This window comes from Phaethon lepturus, unplaced genomic scaffold, assembly GCF_000687285.1.
Source record: "Phaethon lepturus isolate BGI_N335 unplaced genomic scaffold, ASM68728v1 scaffold4090, whole genome shotgun sequence".
Taxonomy (NCBI): Eukaryota; Metazoa; Chordata; class Aves; order Phaethontiformes; family Phaethontidae; genus Phaethon; species Phaethon lepturus.
This window is the reverse complement of record NW_010511019.1, coordinates 6,982-29,512: the sequence shown is the minus strand read 5'-3', so window position 1 is coordinate 29,512 and position 22,531 is coordinate 6,982. Positions and strand designations below refer to the sequence as shown.

General features: G+C 43.0%; 1 protein-coding gene across 1 annotated transcript; it reads left to right on the top strand.

The window, feature by feature from the left end:
• Positions 1-763: 763 nt before the first annotated feature.
• Positions 764-12,331, top strand: PPP1R8 (protein phosphatase 1, regulatory subunit 8; the record flags this gene model as incomplete). The annotated part of the gene is made up of 6 exons (XM_010282401.1): positions 764-824; positions 7,415-7,568; positions 8,196-8,416; positions 9,102-9,246; positions 10,411-10,475; positions 11,482-12,331. Coding segments are annotated over 6 exons (1,000 nt in total), but the record flags the coding sequence as incomplete, so codon positions are not given.
• Positions 12,332-22,531: the final 10,200 nt, after the last annotated feature.

Here is a 22,531-nt window from a genome sequence, read left to right as displayed (position 1 = left end):
CAGGGATGGAGCTGTTGGGCTGGGGGAGCTGAGCTGCGCTTTGTTTGAGAACTTAGTGGAGGAGGATTGTACTATTGTAGGGTAGGCATCCTTCTGCCATCTAATACTGTAGTCTCTTTCATGTTACCTGTGTTAGTAGGAAAGTTTAATTATAGGGTAAGTGTGGAGGAACACTGGCTATTGGACAACATTTTTGTAACATTACAGGTGTGTGTGGAGCCCCTTTCAGGTGTTTTTGCTGTTACCAGTCCCAGAGGGGAAGGATGGTAGAAGTTTCTTTTCCTCTCAACAGCTAAGGGAAGAGATCTACTGTTCTGCAGATAACATGAGAAAACAGAGCCCTTGAGTAAGCCCTTACGCAAACACAAAAACAGCCTATCCCCTTCCCCTAGCTGTTAGCCTCTTCCTGGCCTCATATGTTCTCTGAGGAGCTGCTCTGTTCATTTTGTATATTAGCTATTTCTTACCTGGAGAAGTAAATCTTGAAATGCCTCATCCTGTAAGCTTAACTCTTACTGTAAAAAAAAAAAAAAAAAAAAAAAAAAAAAAAAAAAAAAACCAAAAAAAAACCCCATGTTTTATGGGTTATCAGAAGGAACCTTCAGGGAGGAAAAGAAAATAAGGTGATTTTCATATTTTCTGCAAAATAATTCTGCTTACATTTGTGTAGGCTTGGTCTGTAGCTCTAATAGAATATTAGCTCTAACACTAAAACTTTTTATTAAATATTTTTATACTATATTTTTCTTTCTTTATTTTCCAGGGCAGGGAAACCACCACCTGGCTTACATCTGGATGTAGTCAAAGGAGACAAACTCATTGAGGTATGAAAATAGGTTTTGTGTGTATTTGGTGTATCATATACATAGGCACCAGCAGCAGAACATTTCCCATATATACTCATGAGCATTCCTTTCTCTCTCATGTTAATTATTTTCAAATCAGTTTGTTTTACTCTGAAATTTCAGAATGAAGTGAATTTTCCCTTGCATGTACTCTAAGGCTGTCTTATACTATGTGGTGCTTCCATCAGTTATCTTCTGATCGGATGCACTGTTTGAAGTGTTCTGCTGGCAAACAATGACGCTTTGATTCCTGAACATTAAACTTGTCCTAGTAAGAGAGAGAAAAAATAAAATGGTTGTAAGGGAAACTCCATACTTTGCAGAACCTTATTTCTTCCAAACTTAATTTTGGACCAAAGTTGACATTTTGTTCCCTACAAGATACTTATGTAGGAGGTATCAGACTGCAGTCAGAAGGCACCTTGTTTTAGGAACTTCAGGAGCAGCAACTCAACATGGGGAAAGAAATCTGAAATACAAAAGAGTAAGACTAAAAACTCTTCACTGTACTGCTTGTTTGAGAAACGTGACTGGTCAGTTTATTTTTTATTTTGTTTTACAGTAAGGTTAAGTAGGCATCCTGTATTTTACAGGGTGGCTGCCCTGTCCTACAGTGTGAAATACAGTATGATTTTTGTTTTAGATCTGTGAACGGTGTTGTGATTAGCACAGTTAAATGAGTTATTTCTATTATAGCAAAGGAATTTGTCTGATATACACCACCTCATTCTCTATTTCATATTTTGTCTTCTATCACACTAAAAACGGTAAATAACCATGTTCAAGAGCCTTGAGAGGACCCAGGCCAGTGAATGTATTTTAGCTGTGGAGAGAATCCTAACTTGCAATTGACTGAAACAGAGAAATGTTTCTGAGCAGCAAAAGCTTGCAAAGTTGAGCCAACTTTTCAAAACAGAAACTTGGAAAAATTAGGAACTGAGTGTTAGATCAAGAAAGATTTAGGTAGCTTAAAATCTTGGCTGGTTTTTAATGTATGCTATCACAGGAGCATCAGACAGTATTAAGTGTTCCTTCTGGTGTCTAGCAGGAAAGATTTCCTGTTTAGAATTCAGTTAAGTTACCAGAATATGCTTTGCATAGGGATGCAAACAGAGATGTTACAAATGGGTATCTCACAAACAAACTTTTTTCCCAGGCCAGAAACCAGTAAAATGAGGCTTTCCTTTATAGTCCAGTACTGCTGGTTTTACAGACTGTTTTGAGAGTGCGCTCTTACTCTGGATTTAAAGACGGAAAATTGGCAAAGCCAGTCTTGACCTGAAAGATATCTTTGCTCAGCCTTAATTTGAAAGGAGTTGGATACTAACACACATTTACTGCAGCTTCAGAGTAGCTCGTTAGTTCATATAAGCCATGGCTAAATTGGTTCATACCTGCTACCCGGTCTACTTTGGAGCTATCCTTCTCTGGCTCTTTCTAGGCACTATAGCTTTCAAACCCTTTGCATTGCTTTTGTCTTCAAACCATGGACCATGTATTCTGCTTTTCATGGTACTGTTACGTGTTCAAAATAATTTTCAGAGATCAGAGAGCTGTAGTGTAGGACTGCTTCTCTGCTCAGCCTTCTCACTGCCATCCTAGCAGCAGCATCTGGGATAAGGCTTGTGCTTGGCACTGGGTTTTCCACTATGTCTTTCAGCCCATGTAATGAGATTCAGTGAGCAAAGGCAAATAGCAGTGACTTTGGGGTTTTTGGTATGTGGCAGGTGGCCAAACATAATGCAGCCTTCCCACCTGGGACACTTACTCTATGAGATGAGTGTTTCTTGTCATGTTTCTTTTGGATTTTTGAGCATGCAGAGAGACTTTAGGATGAAAGATTTTATATGGACTCTCCGCTGAATTAATCACAGATTTATTAAGGTTGGAAAAGACCTTTAAGATCATCAAGTCCAACCACCAACCCAACACCACCATGCCCACTAAACCATGTCCTCAAGTGCCACGTCTACATGTTTTTTCAATACTTCCAATGATGGTGACTCCCCCACCTCCCTGGGCAGCTTGTCCTCAGGTGCTAGGCAAATGTCTATCATAGGAGTCCTGGTCAGGAATGAAAAAAAAATCAGCAAAATGCCATATGGAAGCTGAGGATGCAGCACTGGTTTTGGCAATGGATGAGCAAATTTGGTGTTGATAAATTGACAGTCAGGAATATCATCCTGGTGGTGTCGGACTCCGAGACTGTGCTGCCCAAAGCTTTTGGGCCTACAGGAGGCCCAAGTTGGCCTTGTAAACCTGGAGTCTCTGCATTGGGAAAGTGGGTGGTACAAATATCCTGATTCCCTCTTCCTACCATCAACTCTCTTGATAACCTAAAAGAGGTGGTTCTTGCTCTTGTGCAGAGCACTGTTAACAGCCATTTCTAGTCCACTATCCAAGTACTCCCAAGGTTCAGTAGAGGCTGTGATCACACAGATCTGAATTACATTACACACGTTACAGAATGACTGTAGAGTTTGTGTTTTACCTCCTGAATATCTGATGTTGGCTATCAGTGTTACTGAGATCAGTGAGGTACAGCTTGCCTGCTATTCAGTGTGTAACGTATGCTGAAGGCTGTGCCAAGCGGTGACCAGGTACAGTCACCTATGTGTGTAGCAGAGGTCTGGCTTGCTATCGTACTTCTGTCTGCTGAAGTAAGAATCAGAAGAGCTGGCTTGGTGGGGAAGTTCTAGCAGACTGTTCCATGTAGCATGCATACCACCATGCATGGTTTCTTTGTGGCCTTGCACACTGTGTGTAGGTGATGACTTAAATCCTCTTAGACTGTGGTGGTTACATGAGACAATGTAGCATGTGTATGTATGGGAATTGTGCAACAAATTAACTGCATTTGAATGTAATCCATCCGTTTCCCCTTTTGGTATATATGGCAAATAGTTTTTCGCTCTTGTGTCTTACAATAGACAACAGTAACCAAGAAAGAATATTCTTAAATCTTGTGGATTACTGAGCACTTGATACTAACCGAGCCATCTTGTATCCCAGGTCTTGTGCAGAGGTCTGAGGTACACCTTGTGATTGCTGGGTCTGAAAAGTGCAACATTAAAACAAGCCATGAAGTGTTTAAGCTCAGTGTATAAAGGTTAACACCGGGTTATAACTCAGAGGCACAGAAAATTTTGGAAACGTTATCTTGAAGTAAAGGCAATAAAATTTTTTTCACTGATTTGTTGTGATATTTTCGATTTATGAATTTGTGTCTTTGCAAAATCTCTTTAAATGCCGTCAAGCCAGAATGATGGTGATTTGTGTGTGATGGGTGCAAATGAAAACTTACAGGACACTTCCTTTGGTTTCAGTTGTGGACAAGAATGAGAAATTGTTGGACCGATTTTTATGGTACCTGAAAGTGAGCGATAACTGCTTACGGAGCTGAGCACTGAAATGTGGAGTAATGAATCAGCTTCTGAAGATCCTTGTTTGTATCATAGTTGTGTTTACACAGGATTTTTTTTTTTTTCTTGAATACACAAGAATAAAAGGAAAAGTTAGTGCTGGTCTTTCTTACAAAGTGGAATCATAGAATTCATTAGTACAAAGGTATTGAATTTGGGAAGACTCAGAGTGCTGAACTGAATGAATAAGGCACTGCATAATACAGGACATTAAATACAGTTGAATGAAATCCAGTTGAAATGAGTTTGAATTCCCAGAAAACCTAACCGCCATTTCTCAAAAGATGTATTGTAACAAACACTATGGTATTCACAGATGAATAGCTGGATGAAACAACTGTAATCTTAAGGGAAAATATCAGTGAGACTAATGGAATGATAAGTGTTGATTAAGGCTTGCAGTAGAAAGCATAACAAAAGTATGCTAGCATGAAGAATGTACAGGATGGAGATTGGTCTGTTTACAGGTGGAATTAAAAAAAAAAGTGAAATAATACTCACCCAGAAAGGACTGAGGAAACCATGTACTAGTTTAAGCTCTTTATCAGTGGCTTGTACTTTCTGGTTAACTCTGAGGGGAGGGTCTTGTGAAAACCAGCATTTGTAAAGAGACAGAAAGTAGCCAAGTGAGAGTGGAATCCAGTAGGCTGTTTCAGTATATTGATTTTGCATGGGTTTAGATAAAACCCAATTATACCGAGGCTTCAGGGTATGGTATTCCCCACCAGACACAAATAGATTCAGAGGAGACACCTTCATGTTTTAAATGTCCCAATTGGAGGAAAATCACTTGCATTTTGCATTTGCACCTCATTTGTCACCAGATAATGTACTTGAAGGTGAATTGCTAATAAAGCTGTGATTCTTGTCTTATCAAATGAGATGTGAACTCACAAAGAAGATTTTTTTTTTGTAGTTAAAGTCTAAATATTGGCACTGTTGTGGATGTTCTGCCAGCCGGTGTATCACTGAAGGTACTGATGAAGATGTTATTCTGTCTAACTGTGTTTTCCCAGAACTTCTTGAAATTTAATATCTTGTAGTGCTGGTTGAAATTGGCCAGTTTATTGAGAAGTTACTTGGTTTAGTAGTGCGTGTTGGGAGCTGACGGATATACACACAGCTTAATCACCCAAATCTTGTTATTTTCAGAAAGCAGCCTAAAATATCTAAGGCAGTAGATTTCACAAAGCATTTACCCTCGTTAAATGATCCCTAAAATGTATACCTTGAGTTAGTTGGGAATAAGACATTAGCAGATTATTACCTAAGGGACCAATTAATTGTACAGTCATCATGATGTATATAAGTATGGAGTTGAGTTGTTCAATTAATTCTTCTAGTGACCTAAACGAAAGACTAAACATACAGAAATAAATTAAATAGTTATTACTGAATACCACATTATAAAAACTTGCAGTATGGGGGCTGACAAATGTTCAGCAAAACAATGAGAAATCCAATCTAGAAAATGCAGAACACATTTCGGGGGGTGGGGAATCTGAAAAAATCAGTGGGGAGGTGACATCTGAATGCAGCAGTGCTAGAAGCCTTGAAGTTCATAACTGGTGGGCAGGTAAATAGATGTAACTTTGCAAGGTGATTTGTAGTAGAAAATGGGGTCCATGTGATTTTTATGCTTGCAGATAAGGCAGAGGAATAGAAATACTATATCTTATTCCAAGCTGTCTCCTTATTTTCTTTATGACTTGGTAGTGCAGCAGAATAATTAAGTGTCTAGGTGCTTATCATGTCAGTCTTTCTGATAGCTCAAAAAAACCCCAAACCAGCTACCTGTAACTAGTCTGATACATTAGCTCTCTCTAGCTGAGCATGTGGTTTATACAGCTGTCAAAATTAAAGAGCAAACAACCGATTGACACGAATGCTGCTGCCAGGACAGGAGGTCCTTCCTCATCACACACTCCTAGTGCGTGTAATCCATTGCTTCACTAGAGCCAGCTGGGATACGCACCTGGCTGAAGGCAAACTGATTCAGTCCCGTGAAACAGTAGTAGACTAATGCAGCAAAAAAGTGCTTTGCAAGCTGAAAACTTTGCTCAGATATGTGGCAGTGTGAGGAGAGGATTGTATAGCTGGGAATGGAAGGAGGGAGAGGGGAGAAATCCTCATGCTCTAGCAGGCAAAATGTTAGTTCCACTCAGACCATCTCATTAAATCATTGCTTTCCTGAACTAAGATCTGGGGTTTTTTTCTGATGGAAAATGTGTCATCAGCATTCCCTTGATCATGCTGTTGAAATGTTGTGTGGGCCTTGGTAAATGTTTCATAAAGCATGAGAAGTCATCTGTTAACAAACCTGTAATGCATTGCTAGCCTTTGAATTGGGCAGCTGGAAACATGAAAACACAGGTTAGATTAAGATCTTGGGATACAGTGAGAAAGAGTGCACTGCTTAAGTACTTCAGCATTTAGGCGCAAGGAGTTTCTTCAACAACATTGTTAATAGAAATACGCTGTGTACACTGTAGGACAGTGTCAACATGTCCCTTTGCTTTTCAGAGATGATTATGTAACTGATGTTACAGTATGTAAGATCTTGCTTAAGAAGAGATTAGAACTAGGATGAATTAAGAAGAAATGCCTGAAATTAATGGCTTACTTGAATAGACTAATATGGATTCCTATCACAATATGTATTCAGTTTGGTTTTACATCTTTATTATAAAGGTCTGAAATCTCCTGTATGTCCATTTCTATACAGAAATGTAATTTTGATGTTCTGTATCAGACTGGAGATCATTTAGCATAGATTCCTGGCTTGGAGAAGGCCCCAGGTCATCTGTCTTGAGGAATGTGTAAAAATCATTGGGAGCAGATGTGAGAGAGAATCTCTTGTATGAGTTAGTCTCGTGCTTTGAAGAGTTATTGTCCTTCCCAGGCTGTCTTGCATCGGCTGTTAAAGAAGAGAATAACTGGGACTTTTCCATATTCAGCTGTTCTGATTTTACAAAGATTAGATTTGAGTTTCTGTATTAAACAGTGTCAGACAAAACTGAAATATTGATTAGATGTTGACACTTTGGTTTGCATTTGCTCTGTTTATTCACGTTCTTGAATTTTTTCAGGACGATCCAAAAGATTGTAGGAGTCTAATATGCTTTTCTGTTTGATATTCTACCTCAGAAACTCATCATTGATGAGAAGAAATACTATCTCTTTGGGAGAAATCCTGATCTGTGCGATTTTACCATTGACCACCAGTCTTGCTCTCGGGTCCATGCTGCCTTGGTCTATCACAAACATCTCAAGAGGGTTTTCCTCATAGATCTAAACAGCAGTAAGTAGTGTGACATTTAAAGAGATGGAAGTGTGATATTTCAGTGCTTAAACATTTCTGAATCTGAGACACTTTTTCCTTTTGTTGTTGTTGTTATTTGCACTGAGTGCATAGATGACCATAATATGAATTAGCACCCTAGTGAAAGCTTGGCAACGGTTAGGAGCAAAGGACTGTTTGCTCCAGTCAGCTTACATCTGCTTCATTTGGTGTTTAAAATAACATTTCTAGACTCTTAAGAGGGCAAGGGAGAGGAAGAAAGTGACTTAGCCTTCCCTTCACAATTTCAATGAACTTTTTCTTCTGAGGGTGTTTTCCCAAGATCTAAAACCTGTTTTTTCTACTGAGGGAATGATTCCAGACGTGGTACATTGGGACCTACAAGAATCCAGAAAGTAAATGGTGTTTGTCATTTAGTTCCATGACATCCTGAGGACTTCTGATGTGTGTTATCTTAGTTTGTGAGATGGTAGGTAAAATTTACATAGCTAATGTTTTCAGCAGTACCTCAGTGACCTGTATCTTGGAGCAACCATGTACAGTTTCTGAACTTCTGAAGACTTGAACTCAAATAATATGAGCCCAAGCTGATGACTAACAGACTATTTTGCATTTTGATGTTCTCAGCACATGGTACATTCTTGGGTCATATCCGTTTGGAACCTCACAAACCCCAACAGATACCCATTGACTCCACAGTTTCATTTGGCGCTTCTACACGGGCATATACTCTGCGAGAGAAGCCTCAGACACTGCCATCAGCAGTTAAAGGAGATGAGAAAATGGGTGGTGAAGATGAAGAGCTCAAGGGCTTGCTGGGCCTGCCAGAGGAGGAGACAGAACTTGACGTGAGTATGATGGCACATTGTACCTAATGGCATTTTCAGCTAAACAGATAGCATTCCCCACTTGTTTGCTTAGGTTCAGGTTCTTAATTTCTTGGCCTTGAAGATAGTCTGAGGTGTCTTCTGCTGGCAGATATGCACACACCATCTTGTTCTGCCGTGATAAGCCTGTGATCGTGTTGCTTCCCAGAATCAGTGACCTAATAATCCTACTATTCCAATGGTCTTCTTACAAAGGGTTGCCAGGGAGTATGTGCTCTCCAGCTGACATTACCGCAGGTCAGGGGTGATTTCCCACAATATTCCCCATTGCCAAACAACAGTGAATGCTGCCCTGTTTCCTACAGTTAGCTAGTGAAGAGGGAGACAGCAGTTTGTGTGGCATTCACAGGATTGTTGAGATTGGAGGAGACCTCTTGGGATCTAGTCCAGGCCCCCTGCTCAAGCAGGGTCAGATAGAGCAGGTTGCCCAGGATCACGCTCAGCCAACTTCTGAATATCTCTGCAGACAGAGACTCCACAACTTCTCTGGGCAACCTGTTGGAGCACTGAAGCATGCTTTTGTCTTAGGGGTCTAAAGTTGAAGTTGAACAATGTGCTGTGGTCTTTTGATATGCGCAATCACATGATTAAATCAGACCTTATACACTAGTTGCTTAAACTAATCCATCTCCAAATTTGTCATTAGAACCTGACAGAGTTTAATACAGCCCACAACAAAAGAATTTCTACACTAACCATTGAGGAAGGAAACTTGGATATTCAGAGACCAAAGAGAAAACGGAAGAATTCCAGAGTGACATTCAGTGATGATGATGAAATTATCAATCCAGGTAAGTAGTTTGCTTTAACCTTTATTTGACGCCTTTGAGACCTTCTTTCCAGTATTCTTATAGAGATTCCTCATGGCTGCATATGGATAAGGAGAACATAAATTTGGCAGTCAGTATTTGGGATCTGCTATTTTAAAGCAGCTGCCACATGTCTGTGAACTCTCCCTGTTTTCTTCTTCTCTACCTATAAAATAACTGCATGATTTGTACAGGACAAGCATATCACACTCCATTTCATTCTTAAATTCTGTCACATGTTGGAAAGATCTCATGGGTCTAAAAGGAGGAAAGTGTGTTAAATTTTTTGCCTTCTTTAGAACCTAAATGGGTACTGAACTTGTTTGGTTTTCATCTGTTAACGCTTTCCTTACCTGTTGCCTAATGGATATTTGTCTCAAGCTCAGAGATTTTTTGCTACTTCTCTGCATATCTGAAACAAGTCATTCTCATTCAAAATGATGCTTCTGAAGATATATCCAATTCCTAATTAGTCATTTTTCTCCCCTAGCTGTTTTATATTAATGACACTCCTATTAATGATATTTTATATGGATAATATTCCTATTAATAAGAGTAGTTTATTAATGAGTATGCATTTTTAAAATATAGTCTGGATCTAGTTTCGTTTGGCAGTGCATAGCACCCAGAATAACCATTTTGATTTATGACGTTATGCAATTTAGTGCTCAGAACATCCTAATGTAAACGGCAATCATTTACATTACAAAAAAGGTAATTTTTTTCAGACTTTCAGAGGCTCTACATTGAATTATTCTGACTCCTCCTTCAAGGTCCCCCAAGGACTTCTGGGGCTAGCTGTTGTGCCTTTGAGCACGTGCGTTGCTTTGTCAGCAGCAGCTTTCAGCCCAGAACTCCAGTCTGATCAGTGCAACCTGACCATCCATCTGTCCTGTTTCCCATTCTTTGAGCAGAAGCCTTTCTTACCAGAATGTGTGATGATCCCACCTTGAGACAAAGCCACTAGGTGTCCCCTTAGCTCCTCTCTTTATTTTGGTGTGCTTGTGCCTATGAGAGCTACTAGAGCACTGGCTTTGAGAAGAGAAGGTCCATGTACCAGTTCTTCATGTAGGTTCCTTTACCTGACAGATGTTCTATCTTTTTCTGTATTCTTAACTGAAAGCTTCACTGTTCTTGCCTTTACAGAGGATGTGGACCCTTCTGTTGGGCGTTTCAGGAACATGGTACAGACAGCAGTAGTCCCTGTTAAGGTATAGAGTAACTCCCAACTTTCCAATTAACACATTACATTGATGAACTCACTTTATGAATTACACCTTAGAAACATAATGTACTGTGGTGGGAGGTGTCTTATTCTTAAGCAAAAGTCGTGTTCATGTTTCACAATTGTCTCTTTTTGGCAGATTTGACCATTTCCCTTCAAACACAGCTTTAGCTCTTTTCTTTAATAACACATGGGATCAATGGCAATTTTTTTTATGCTCCCCGAAAGAAACACTTTCCAGAAATTCAGCATGGTAGTTCTAGGCAGCAGTTAAAATTGTAGGAAGTGTGGCAAGTAAAAAGTAAAAATAAGAGGTTGTTTGTTTAAATACTGTAAGTGCTAAAGATTTCATAAGGTTGTCTACTAGAGCTAGCAAGGTTTAGACTTTGCTCCAAAGTGAGCATGTTGCCAGTGCTATATTTAATTTGAATATTCTAGGAGTAGGGGAGATGTGCAAAACTTCAGGGTAGCTAAGCAACAGTATAATAGCAATTTCACTTGTTGCTGGTATACACTAAATAATGTATGTGGAAAAGCATAATTCTATCTAAACCCCAGACTGCAGAAGATTATTCAAATGATCAAAAGCTAGACAAAATCACCCAAGTGATCTAGAAGTTGCAGTTTCTTACTGTGGGGGGAAGGACGGTCTGTGTTACTGACTAAAGACCTACTTGAGCTTGTCCTGAATGCAAGACCAAGACTGGCAAGCATGTACAGGAGGTAAAGAGGTGCTCAGACCTGATATAAGTTAAACCTGAGCTTCAACTTCTGTCACTCCTTCCTGCATTGTGCACCTTTAAGAGTTTATTATTAGGTTTCAAGGAAACCCAGAAGAAATCTTCTGGGACAAAGACTGGGATGTGGTCTGTAACCACTTTATATGTAGCTAGTCTTGGTGCCTTTTTGGGGAAAATGACATTGGCATCCAGTTTAAATAGCTTGCTTGTTTCATGTGTTTTTAGTAATTCTTTAAATACTTCCGTCTACAGAAAAAACGGTTGGAGAATCCAGGCTCATTAACCACAGATGATTCTGCATCACGACGTATGCAAAACTTTCCGTACAGTGGAGGATTATATGGTGGTTTACCTCCAACTCACAATGAGGCAGGTTCCCAATCGCATGGCGTCCATGGGACAGCTCTCATTGGTGGTCTGCCAATGCCCTACCCCAATCTTGCCCCAGATGTGGACTTGACTCCCGTTGTGCCCTCAACAGTTAACATGAACCCAGCTCCAAACCCTGCTGTCTTTAATCCTGAAGCTGTGAATGAACCCAAGAAGAAGAAATACGCAAAGGAGGCATGGCCGGGCAAGAAGCCAACCCCTTCCCTACTGATCTGAGTTGGGTTTTGTTGAGGGAGGGTGGGAGTTATGAACTCCAGAAACTGTTTATGTGCAGTATCGTCTTTTTAAAATTTCAATGTCCTAACCAGATGTAATACCAAGATTGGAGAAGTGAAATATCCTTTAAAGATCTGTCTTCAAAAGTTTTTTATATGTCTGTTTAAAAGAAAAAAAAAAATACAGCTCCCATCTCCTTTTGAACCAAAATATCTGGCAGCCTTTTCTTAGCCATTACTGTCCCCAGAGGACTTTACTCTGAATTTTGATCCACAAGTTGAAGGGGCAGAGTCATACAATTTAATTATTGTTTATGGCATGACCCTGAAAATTTGTGTATTTAGGTGTCATGCTTACTATGAGTAATGATGTTCCTGCTGGACTTGCTCATAGCAGGTCAGCTGTATGAGAAGTAAATGTTTGGGGGGCCAAGCCTTTCAGAAATCCCATTGGTATGAGTTCTAAAACTTGCAAAATACAGATCAGCTTTCATTTTTTTACATTTTCAAAACCCCACCAATATGGGGCATTATCATTTTGTTTTGTTTAGATACAGCTCATTTTAATTTCCACCTAAAACACTACAGCATCCCATTAGTCCATGAGAACGTGGAGTTGAGATGGACAAGAAATAGGTGGGCTTCCTTAGCCTTAGTTGTGGCCCCGTATTGTATGATGGAGTGCTGTGTGTATGCATAAAGGGGTGTACATGTGAATGCATCTGAGCTTGTGTTGGTGCTAATGGCAGCATACAAGCATGGCAAGCCTAGGAGCGTTTGACCGGTCGATGGGCACTACCTACACTGTACAGGCAATGAAAAACAAAGTAGTGTTGACTCTATTCCCTGTGATAACTTAAGGTGGAGTTAACAGAGCTCTGAGAACAGTTTCCTTTAAACTTGGTGGACCCTGTGATAACTTAAGGTGGAGTTAACAGAGGAGAACAGTTTCCTTTAAACTTGGTGGCTGTTTTAACTTAAATGGTTTCATTTTTATTTGCAAATGGAACTTGAGCTTAGAATATATGTGAGATGCAACAAGACACACATAAAAATGAGCAGCCATCAGCAATGTCAGAGGACTTGCATGTTTAACAACTAAAACCACAATCTGCACACTATTCTGGATGCTAGTAACAGTGGGTGAAAATTGAGTGCTACTTAAAGCTAGAATATGAATTCTCAGTAGAGAATCTGCCTTGGTTTGAATAAAACAGTGCACAGGTTGGTTTCATAATATTACTTTTTTGACTATTTCACTTTTTCCCATTGAATAAAATGAGAAGCTTGATTTGGATTGTTGCTCTAGGCCTTCAAATCCTTGGTTTTATGTTTCAAAATCTGATTCAAATGTGTTCAGATACTATGTCTTTATACAAAGTAAGGCCAGAGCTTTGTTTTTCTTAGGTTTACTCTGGATTTTTTTTTTACATTCTATAACGCAGTTCAGCTATGTAGTCTCATTCCTTTGTTTGGGGGATTTCTCCAGGAAATGTGCACTACAATGACCCAGCTGTTCATTGTGTAGCTACCTGGCTAAGTAGTGTTGTGAAAATCTGGTGGTTGCTCGAGCACTGCTGTGTTCATAGTGCATCTGGTGTGTTGTATGCACTAGACCTGTTTTGGACAGATGTTCCAAAATCAGTGTGACTTCTGCATCTGCAGAATGATTGCTTCTATCATGTTACTGAGGTAAAAATGAGCTAGTAGCTACCCCATTTACAAGAGCGATGGCTTTAGAGACTGGTTTGTTCCCCTCCCCACACCAACATATCTAGCTCAAACTATTATATGGATGCATACAGTACCTTCTCCATGATATAGTTGTGCTGCTCTTTGTTTAGTTGCTATTGAATGTGATTCAGTCCTCAGACATTCTTCTCCCAAACACTCCATGCTGAGTCTTAAAATCTTTCTCCCTTTATTTTTAGTTTTGCTTCTTTCTGGTATGTAGAATTTTCTTTTTCCAGCCAGTCTGCTTTATGAAGGCAACTCTTTAGGGTAAAACTAATTAGGGCAAGTAAAAATTGAACAGGTTTTCTTCTTCCTTTTTTTCTGTTTTGTTTTTTGGAGGGGGGAGGGAGAGGGTGTTTCTTGGTTTTTTGCAAGTGGCTCTTTGCAAGATTTTTCTTGAAAAGGGAAGTTTTACTGCTCATTGTTTTTTAAAGCTCATCTCCTCCCTTGGGTTTGAACTTGGGTTTGAATAAGCTCTCATTATTTTAGAGCTTAGGGGCCATAGCTGGCCAGTACAGGAGGGGACAGTATAACATCTAGGGGCTTTGTACAGAAGTTTGTACACTTGTGTAATATGTAATAGGCCCTTTCACACTTTCTGTCGAGCTTTTTACCTGTAACCTTTACTATGTTGTAAATTAAATGCAGATTTTGCCAGTTTGGAGAGTGTAGTGTGTTCGTTCCCAGTTTACACTCCTGCAGTTGGGACTGTATGTTGTTTTGTGGCTTATTGAAGGATTTCTGCCATGGTAAAATGCAGCTGTCACTGCAGGTCTTGTTCTTAGTGGCTGGCTCAGGCTGCAGCTCTTACAGCTGCTCCAGCTTCTTTGCTCTTGACCTGCTTTCCTGCCTTGTGCGGCAGTGCGTTGCACTTTTGCACACGAGTAATACTTAACAGTGGATTTTAAACAGCAGTCACCTTTGTTTTCTGAATGAAGTTATAGCTGGGTCTCGCATAATTCTGCCTCACAAAAGTTACGCTCTAGAGCCCAACTTTGCTGTTCTCATTGCCCAGCTTTCTGCCTCTGACCTATAGAGTGGCCTTGGGCAGTCTAAATGCACCATCCTTTGTCTCTGCAGCTTGTCCTAGGCTCACTGAGGAGAGCTGTAGTGAAAAACAGTAAACTAGAATCTGGTTAAAGGTAACCGTGGTGCTGGCAGTGTAGGGTTGAGAGGGATTCCCAAGCTTTGCTGAATTTAGTAATATTTAGGCTATAGATTAGTATTCCTTTAAGCAGCTGGGACAGTTAGGTTTTCATTATTGTGTGTCAGTAGAAGACTGAATCTTCATGATTCATGTGCAAGCTGCTGATCTGCCATAGGTAGAAATAGCTGGTACAGGTTAAGTAGATAACTCTGTGGTCTGACATTAAGTGTTGGTATGGTTAGCAGTTAATTTCCTATATTAAAGGAAGTATTAACAAGGAGTCAACTTGCGTTATAATCTAAAGCACTCTCTGCAATATGGAATGCAGTGAAGAAGTGGAGAAGAGTTTGCAGCTGAATAAATGATTGAGCTAAAGACTAATGACAGTGTTTTCCAGGAACATCTGTCCTTGCAGCATTCACTGGATTGTCATTGTAACCCCTCCTCTCTTTTGGTTTTGAAATACAAGAGTGCAACACCTTGCAGGCATCCCAAAAGCTAGTAATGACCTGATAGAAGTTGTTCTATTCCCAGCGTGTTGTGCAATAAGATACCAATTTGTTAGACCCTGTGATGACATGCATGAAAGAATGACTTCCTAGAGAGGAGGTGATTTCTCCCTGGGGCCTTTTAGGAGAGCAGGAATAGCTTCCAGCACAGAACAGGTGAGTGTCTCAGCTGAAATGTGTGCTCATGCAATTGCACCAAATAATTTGAAACGCTCAGTGGCATGGGGAAAGACCACAGTAGAGGGTTGGACTAAAAGACATTCTTTAGGACAACCCAAAGAACTGGGGCTGTGTAATGGCTATTAATGTGCTCGGAGGTCAGATACTGTTTAAGAGTTTTTTTTCAAAAGCAGTCTAATACAGTCAGGTAATTTGTAGGTTCTTTGATCTCAAAACTCTGTCTTAATCTGGCAGTGGTAGGTAAAGGGGGGGGAAAAAGCTCCAGTTTTCACTTCTGCTCAGTGCCAGGAACAGCTTCTCATTCATATGAGCTATGTGTCATCCCTGGGACCTACCTGCTTGGTTTAGGACAGGAATGCTAGTGTAAGACAGAGACTGTAAAGATTATGGCAAGTTCAGAATAGACAACCATGAGTTTTGGATTGCAGTCTTCTACATTTAACCTTCCCTGAAGGTCCCATAACCAGTAAAGCAGTAAGAGGTACCTCACATACCAGCATCACGTTAGTGCCTGAGACTAACCATGGTGCTTCCCTTGCGTCCCTCAGAGGTCCTGCCTGCTCCACAAAAGCAATAGCTTTCCAGCAGCATTGATGGTTGCTTTGGTGTTGTCTTTTGCTGCTTAGTAATTTCCCAGAATTGATGTCCTCTTCTGAGAAGCTTTAAGGGGGAACCAGCTGAAGAGCCCGAATCTTTGCTGTCCACCCTCTTGTACATAGCTGTCTGTCTTGCCATATATTCTGGCATACATCTGTGAAAGGTTTCAATCACATTTGCATAATGGTAGAGGAGGAGGAAGTCTTAAATACTAGATGTGCTCCAAGTACTGCTGTGGTCATTCTGACACATCTTGCCATTGCCCAAGTTGTTTACTGTCATCTTGCAAAGACACCCAGATGGGGAGCTGGCCTGCATGTGTGCTGGCCTTTGAGGAACTGGCCACTAATACTGGACTAACCTAGCAACTCTGGTCATGGCTGGCTACAGAGGCTTTTCTGATTCATATCTTGGCTGTGATGGGTCATTCCCTGCCTGAGGTTCCCCACCTACTTCTAGATATGTCAATGAGGCCTTCCCTTGCTTGAACCTGAAGGAAATGGAAGCAGCATTTCTCCTAGTGCATAAGCAATGGTGTGTGCCCATATCCCCCCAGGGCAAGTCCTTTCTGAAAGGAGGCACAGCCTGTTTTCTCTGGTGTCTTTGTAAAAGTACTGGTTTTATTACTTGAAGAGCTAGCAGGAGCTCGTTCTCTATTAACCTCTCGCGTATAGGCTTGCCAGGGTGCTCAGTTACTTTCATAACAATTTCAGGGTTCAGTGAAGGTGAGGAAAAGCCTGGAAATAGGCTGCTCAGCCAGTGGTTCCACTGCCTGCTTCAATTTGGATACCTCAAGTAGCTGATAATTCTTGCTTGTTGACAGGTCAGAGAAAATTTGTGTACCACTGCAGGGAGCATTTACAAATCTTCAAGGTTTTCAAGGTGAGGATGGCTCAGGCTGGGAGACCAGTTTTGCTTGGATGCTAGCAGCTGATGTGATCCGCTGACTTCACATGTCTTCTGTGCTTGTCTGGCTGGGGCTCTGCTTCTGGAATCACTGTTCCTGCTTCTGTTTGAGGGGGTCTGACCTCCTGGATATTGTAACTTCAGGCCCCCACCTGCAGCCAAAAGTTTAGGACTTTGACAAGCAGTGTGGATGGCTTGAGGACTGCCTAAAATCTGTGGAAACTCCAGTTGTCTGTCTGATGCCTTGCAAGGCAATTTCTTTAGGCAATTTTTGTGTTTCCCCAGTTGAGTTTGGATACCAGAAGAGAGAGGTAGACAACTTCGCTGCCTGTACCTGCTCATGATTGATATGAGTTTTCATCCCTGTGACCTGAAGCTGGCCTGCTCAAGGCTTATTCCTGACTTCTTCATGAGAGCTTTTCTGTCCTACAGCACAGAGATCATCTGCCCATCCCTGAGTGCCTCTGCTTCTGTGTAACTGCTTCACTTACACTTTCTTCCAGCCGTGCCACATGAGGGAAATGGAGACTGAACCCTATGGAGTGAAGGACTGGTACAATGAAAGCTGCTGAAAGCTAAACATCTTGCCTTTCTGAGCCTGGGAATGCTGTCCAGAAGCCAAGGTAATGGCTAAAATGGGCAGAGTAAGAAAGTGAGTGTTACAAGCCCAGGTGAGAAGTTTGAATGCTAGAAATAAATGGTGATAAAATTTCTGATGTCGTGTGGGATGGAATGGTGCCCTGTGGGTGAGAACAGGAAACCAGTGCTGTTTTCCCAGTAGCTCTATTCACCAGCTGTCACCTGAGCAGCAGGGACACGACAGAACACTGTTGTGTCTCCCTGAGCATCTCCAGCAGGGATGCAGGGAGCAGCAGGGCAGCTGAGGACCCTGCACGCAGGGGTGGAGCATGTCCCGTGCTCACAGGGACAGTCCATGGCTGTCAGCTGTTTCAGTGCAGATCTTGAAGTGGTGTTTGGGGCACAGCATAGGAGAGAGATTTGCCCAGGGCTCAGTCAGGGTTTCGGTAGCACTGAGACCCATCATCTCCGTCTGATACCGAGTACAGCCCATGGCGAACAGCAGGGAGGTAGCTTATAGCATGTTTTGAATTTTTTCAAGAGGAATGCAGGACTCTGGATACAATCAACCAGTCCTAACTGGAGAAGACAGAACCACCGGTTCAGTGACCATTATTGTGCTGTAAAGCTTACCTGTCTCCTGCCAGCGCCAGTTGTCAAAAAGCTCTTTGCACAGCACTGACCTGCTGTGAGTGCTCCTGTGAGATGCTGCACACGAGATCTGTCAGCGAGCTCAGTGAAAGCTGAAACGGTGCAGAGGAACACCTCTTCAGCAGCCGCACCTCTGCCAGGAGACAGCACTGCCTGAATGTTTCAGACGAGCTGTTACACTACAGGAGGAGCTCGGCTTTACATTACTTGTTTGCTCTTCTCTTGTTATGCATAGTCATCAGCCTAGTTGCACAAACACTTCGTGTGACTGACTTACACAAATTGGTTGCTGTGTGCTCATTGCTTCCTCTTGGGTTATGTGGGATTTTTTTTTGGTGGGCGGGAGGGAAATACCTAATGCCATGAATAACCAATTCCATGAATAACCAACTCTAGTAAAAGTGTTATTTCTGCCCAGCTTGTCTTTTGCGAAGGCAACTATGTGGAACTGATGATAACCCTCTGACTCGTGGCAGTTGCTAGCCAGTGGTTCTTCCTCATTTGATACCACTGGGCCTATCCCTTAGAGAGGTTTTATGTTTTTCTTGTTATCTCTTTATAACTTCATCTCAGTTACTCAGTAGGCCAAGCACAACTAGTTGTACTAAGATTGATTACTGCTGAACAGAATTCTGGTCAAGACTGTTATTTATACTTAATTCAGAATTTGAATTTCTGCAAACCATTTCCAACAGATTTTTCACCTGTATTTGTCCATGATGTTAACAATGGTTGTTCTGCTCTGCTCAGGCAAATGCACAACTGGACTGGGGAAAAAGCAATTGCATTGTTTCCTGGCTTACTGCATGAGGCAGAAAGTGGCAAATTCCTCTGATGCAAGTCCCCTACTACTGTCCATCCTTATCACCCTTGTTAGACCCTCATCAGGGTAAGAAACAAACCACTCATGGGTGGTTTGTTCGCCTACCACCCTGTGCTGTGCCCCGGGGTGGTGCAGGGTTGTTTGAAGTAGAGGGAAAGGATCCCTTTGCAGGGAGATACCATCTCAGTTGAGTCCTGCATCAGTTACTGACCTTGGAGAACATAAGGACATGTCTCGTGTGGTGAGAGAGGGTGCCAGGTTAGCCTTAGCACAGGGCTGGGTAGGGAATGGCAGGGAAGTGCCTGTGAGCTTCAACAGCCAAGCAGGGACAGTATCATCGAGGTGCTGCACATTAACCTGCAGAGCCCTCGGGGCCCTCTGCTATTGATGTTCCCTTTCTTGGCCGTTCTGCTGCGCAGCTCCTCTGGCCTTGGCAATGAGCTGGGTCCTGCTTCCTGGGGTGAGCAGTTTTCTCACTTGGTGCTCTGGCTGCTGCTGCTGCATGTGCTGCTGAGTTGGAGCCCTCTCTGTAAGCCCTGCTGTCACAGGGGACCCCTCTGAAGGAAGCGCCTGCTGAGCAAGATCACCTCTGAATTTGACCTGGGTGAGATGGAGACAGTGCTCCCAAAGAGGGCCCTCAGTCCAGGGACCCTGTGTCTAGCCTCAGCCATCCTGATGTCAGGCGCTGGGTGACTGATGTGGAAATGTCTGCAATGGGAAAAGACTGGTCTTTCCTCGGGCCCTGCAGGGTGCCTGCTTGCTGTGGGGAAGTAAGGGCTGTTTGTGGAAGGGGGTGTGAAATGAAGCAGCAGTTCTCGGCCGTGGCGGCTGGCCTCTCCCTCCCCTCCCGGGCAGGCGGGCACCAGCCTGGTGGCGAGCAGGAGGAAGTGAAAATGTTCTGCCCTTTTATTCAGCTCAGTGTTTTGGATGCGTTCGGGATGACAGAGCCCTTTTCCTCCAACAGCTGCTCTGTTGTTCCCAGAGGCATCCTAAACCTCATGGGTCTGCTACACATGCTTCTGGGTGGCTGCAAAGCAACAATCTCCTTCACCCATCCCCTGATGAAATCGGGCTCGAGGCTAAGCTACCAGGAGAGGGTAGCTGGCATCATTGGCCCCAAAGCAGAGCTGCTCAGCCCCTGGGCCCGTAGTGAGCTCTCTTGAACGTGTCTCTGCCTCTCCCCCCTCCCCTTTCCTTGCAGCTCTTCCCCATCCCTGAAGAGATGCTGCTTCCCCCTTGGCTCCGACTCGCTGTGGCCAAGCCCTGGCTCTGCTGCTGGAGCTCAGCAGCCTGGAGGCCTGCTCCCAGAAACCTCCTTCAGGCAAGAGCCAGTGGACTTTTGAGCTGACCATCATTGCTGTCCATGGCCGTGCTCAGTGCAGCTGTGTCCAGGGCTTCGACACCTCCATGACCCCTTTTATTTTACAGACTTCCCATGGAGATTTGCACACTGGGTCCTCAGCTGCCCTTTCACAGCCACGCTCTTCAGCTGGGCTATCGGCATCTCCCTTGAGCATGTTTCCCTATATCGCTTGCCTGCCCTGGGAATCAGGGGCTGCTGGACCGGCAGCGCCCAGCAGTGTCCCAGAAACGTGTCAATGAGCAGAGCTCTGGGATGCTGCACCAGCACTGGGTCGTTCCTCTGTGCCAGCTCTGCTCAGTGTCAGGTTATCACATGTCCCTAGGAGGAAACGTCAGCAAAGAGCAGGCAGTTTTTGGTATCTTCTCCAACCACAATCAGCTTGTTACATGCTGAACCATGGGCTGCTGAGCTGTCCCCTTTAGGCGACTGTACATTTCTGGTTCCTGATGTGACCTTTTATTTTGAAAATCAGTCATAGAAAAATATTTCTAAAATTAATTCCTTCTGTTCCCTGTCCCTCTCCCATTTTCACCAGACTGGTAGCAGAGCACAGGTATGCAGGAGTGTCTGTCACCAGGCTCTTCTGTTTTGAACTAGACCATCACATCAGCTGGGGAAACCGTCATTCTCTTCCTGCAGCTGCAAACATAGGTCTCAGTTGTACCAAAATCCACACCCTCATTTGCCAGGGTTGCTCACCACAGTCACCTGTTCCCTGCAGATAGGTCATGGAGTCAGCCTTGCCACTGGGGTTTCAGGCTGTCTAGGCACGCCTGCAACTAGGTTCTTTAGGGAGGAATAGATACTTGGTGTGCAGAGACTTTTGCTGGTGGCTGTTCAACCTACCCTGTGATGTCCAGAGCAATACATCTGTTCAGCTCCTCCCTGGACTCTGCCCAAGAGCAGCAAAACACCCCCAGAGGAACAAGCTCTGCAGGTTTTGGGGCTTCTCTACTATATTGAGAGTTTCCTGACCTCCCATGGTAAGTCTCGTTCTGCCCTTCAGGAATTCTTGACTGATACAGTAAAATACACTTTCTTCCCAGCTATTGGTATAAAGGATATTTCTCCCAGGCGCTGTGTCCCATTCCTATTTCATGATGATAAAGCTGATCACATCCAGACTTCTGTTGCTTGGGCTCTTCTACCCACTTCAGCTTCATTCCTGTAGTTCCACATGGGATTGTGTGTTGCTGCCCAGTTGTAAATCTTGCAATGTCCCATCAGCATGGGCTCAGCATCTGTGTGCCTTCTGCAGCAGTGCTGAGCCTGCCTGGGACAGCCTGTCTGGCTGGGGAACACAGCCAGGCTCTCCAAAGGGGGCTGATACGTGGCAGTTCCTGTATCTTTTCCCATATATCCTCAGTCTTAAATGTGCAACACCACACCTGTGCTCTTGCTTGTGAACAGGGCAAACCATGTGCAGGACTAAGACCAGATTCATGGCTCACAGATCGAGGGAAGCTATCCCTGCTGCCTGCCTGTACCGGGAATAGCTGACGCATCGTTGAACCCTGCGTTCAAGAGGAGGGATGTGGGAGAGGGACCACCAAAGGGTGACCAAGATGGTCATGAGGCCAGCACACAACCTGTGAGGAGTGTTTATGGGAGCTGGGCTGGTTTTGCCTGGCAAAGAGGAGGAGAAGGGCAATCTAATAGAAAGCCACAACTACCTGAAGGACAGTTCTGCTGACAGTGAAGCCAATTCTTCCCCAGCAATGGCAGACAAGATAGTGAAGGCCAATGTCCACATACACAGCTTCAGAGATGCAGGCTGGGCATTAGGAAAACATCTTCTCCGGGAGGGTGGTGCAGCTCTTCGACAAATCACCAGAGGGATGGAAGGTCTCCATCCTTGTAGGTTGTAAAGTCCTTGACACATCTGACTTGCTCTGGTGCCAAGGATAGTTGAGGTCCAAGTGTCGATTTGGCCTGAAGCGCTCTAGACATCGCTGCTGCTATAACACCTTGCGTGGCATTCTGAAATTGCATCGTGAAGGGGGAATCTCGATGCACCAATGCTCTCTGTCCCTTGGATTGCTTCATTCTGTACTGAATCACAAATTCCTGTTCAGTGCAGCTGACTTCTGCAGCTGGAGTCAAAAGCAGAAAGTCATCTACTTAAAAATACCTTTCTCCAAGTTTCCTTTTCTACATTAAGTCCCCATCCTTCTCCTGTTTGATTCATAGGGCAAGTTAAAGGAAAAT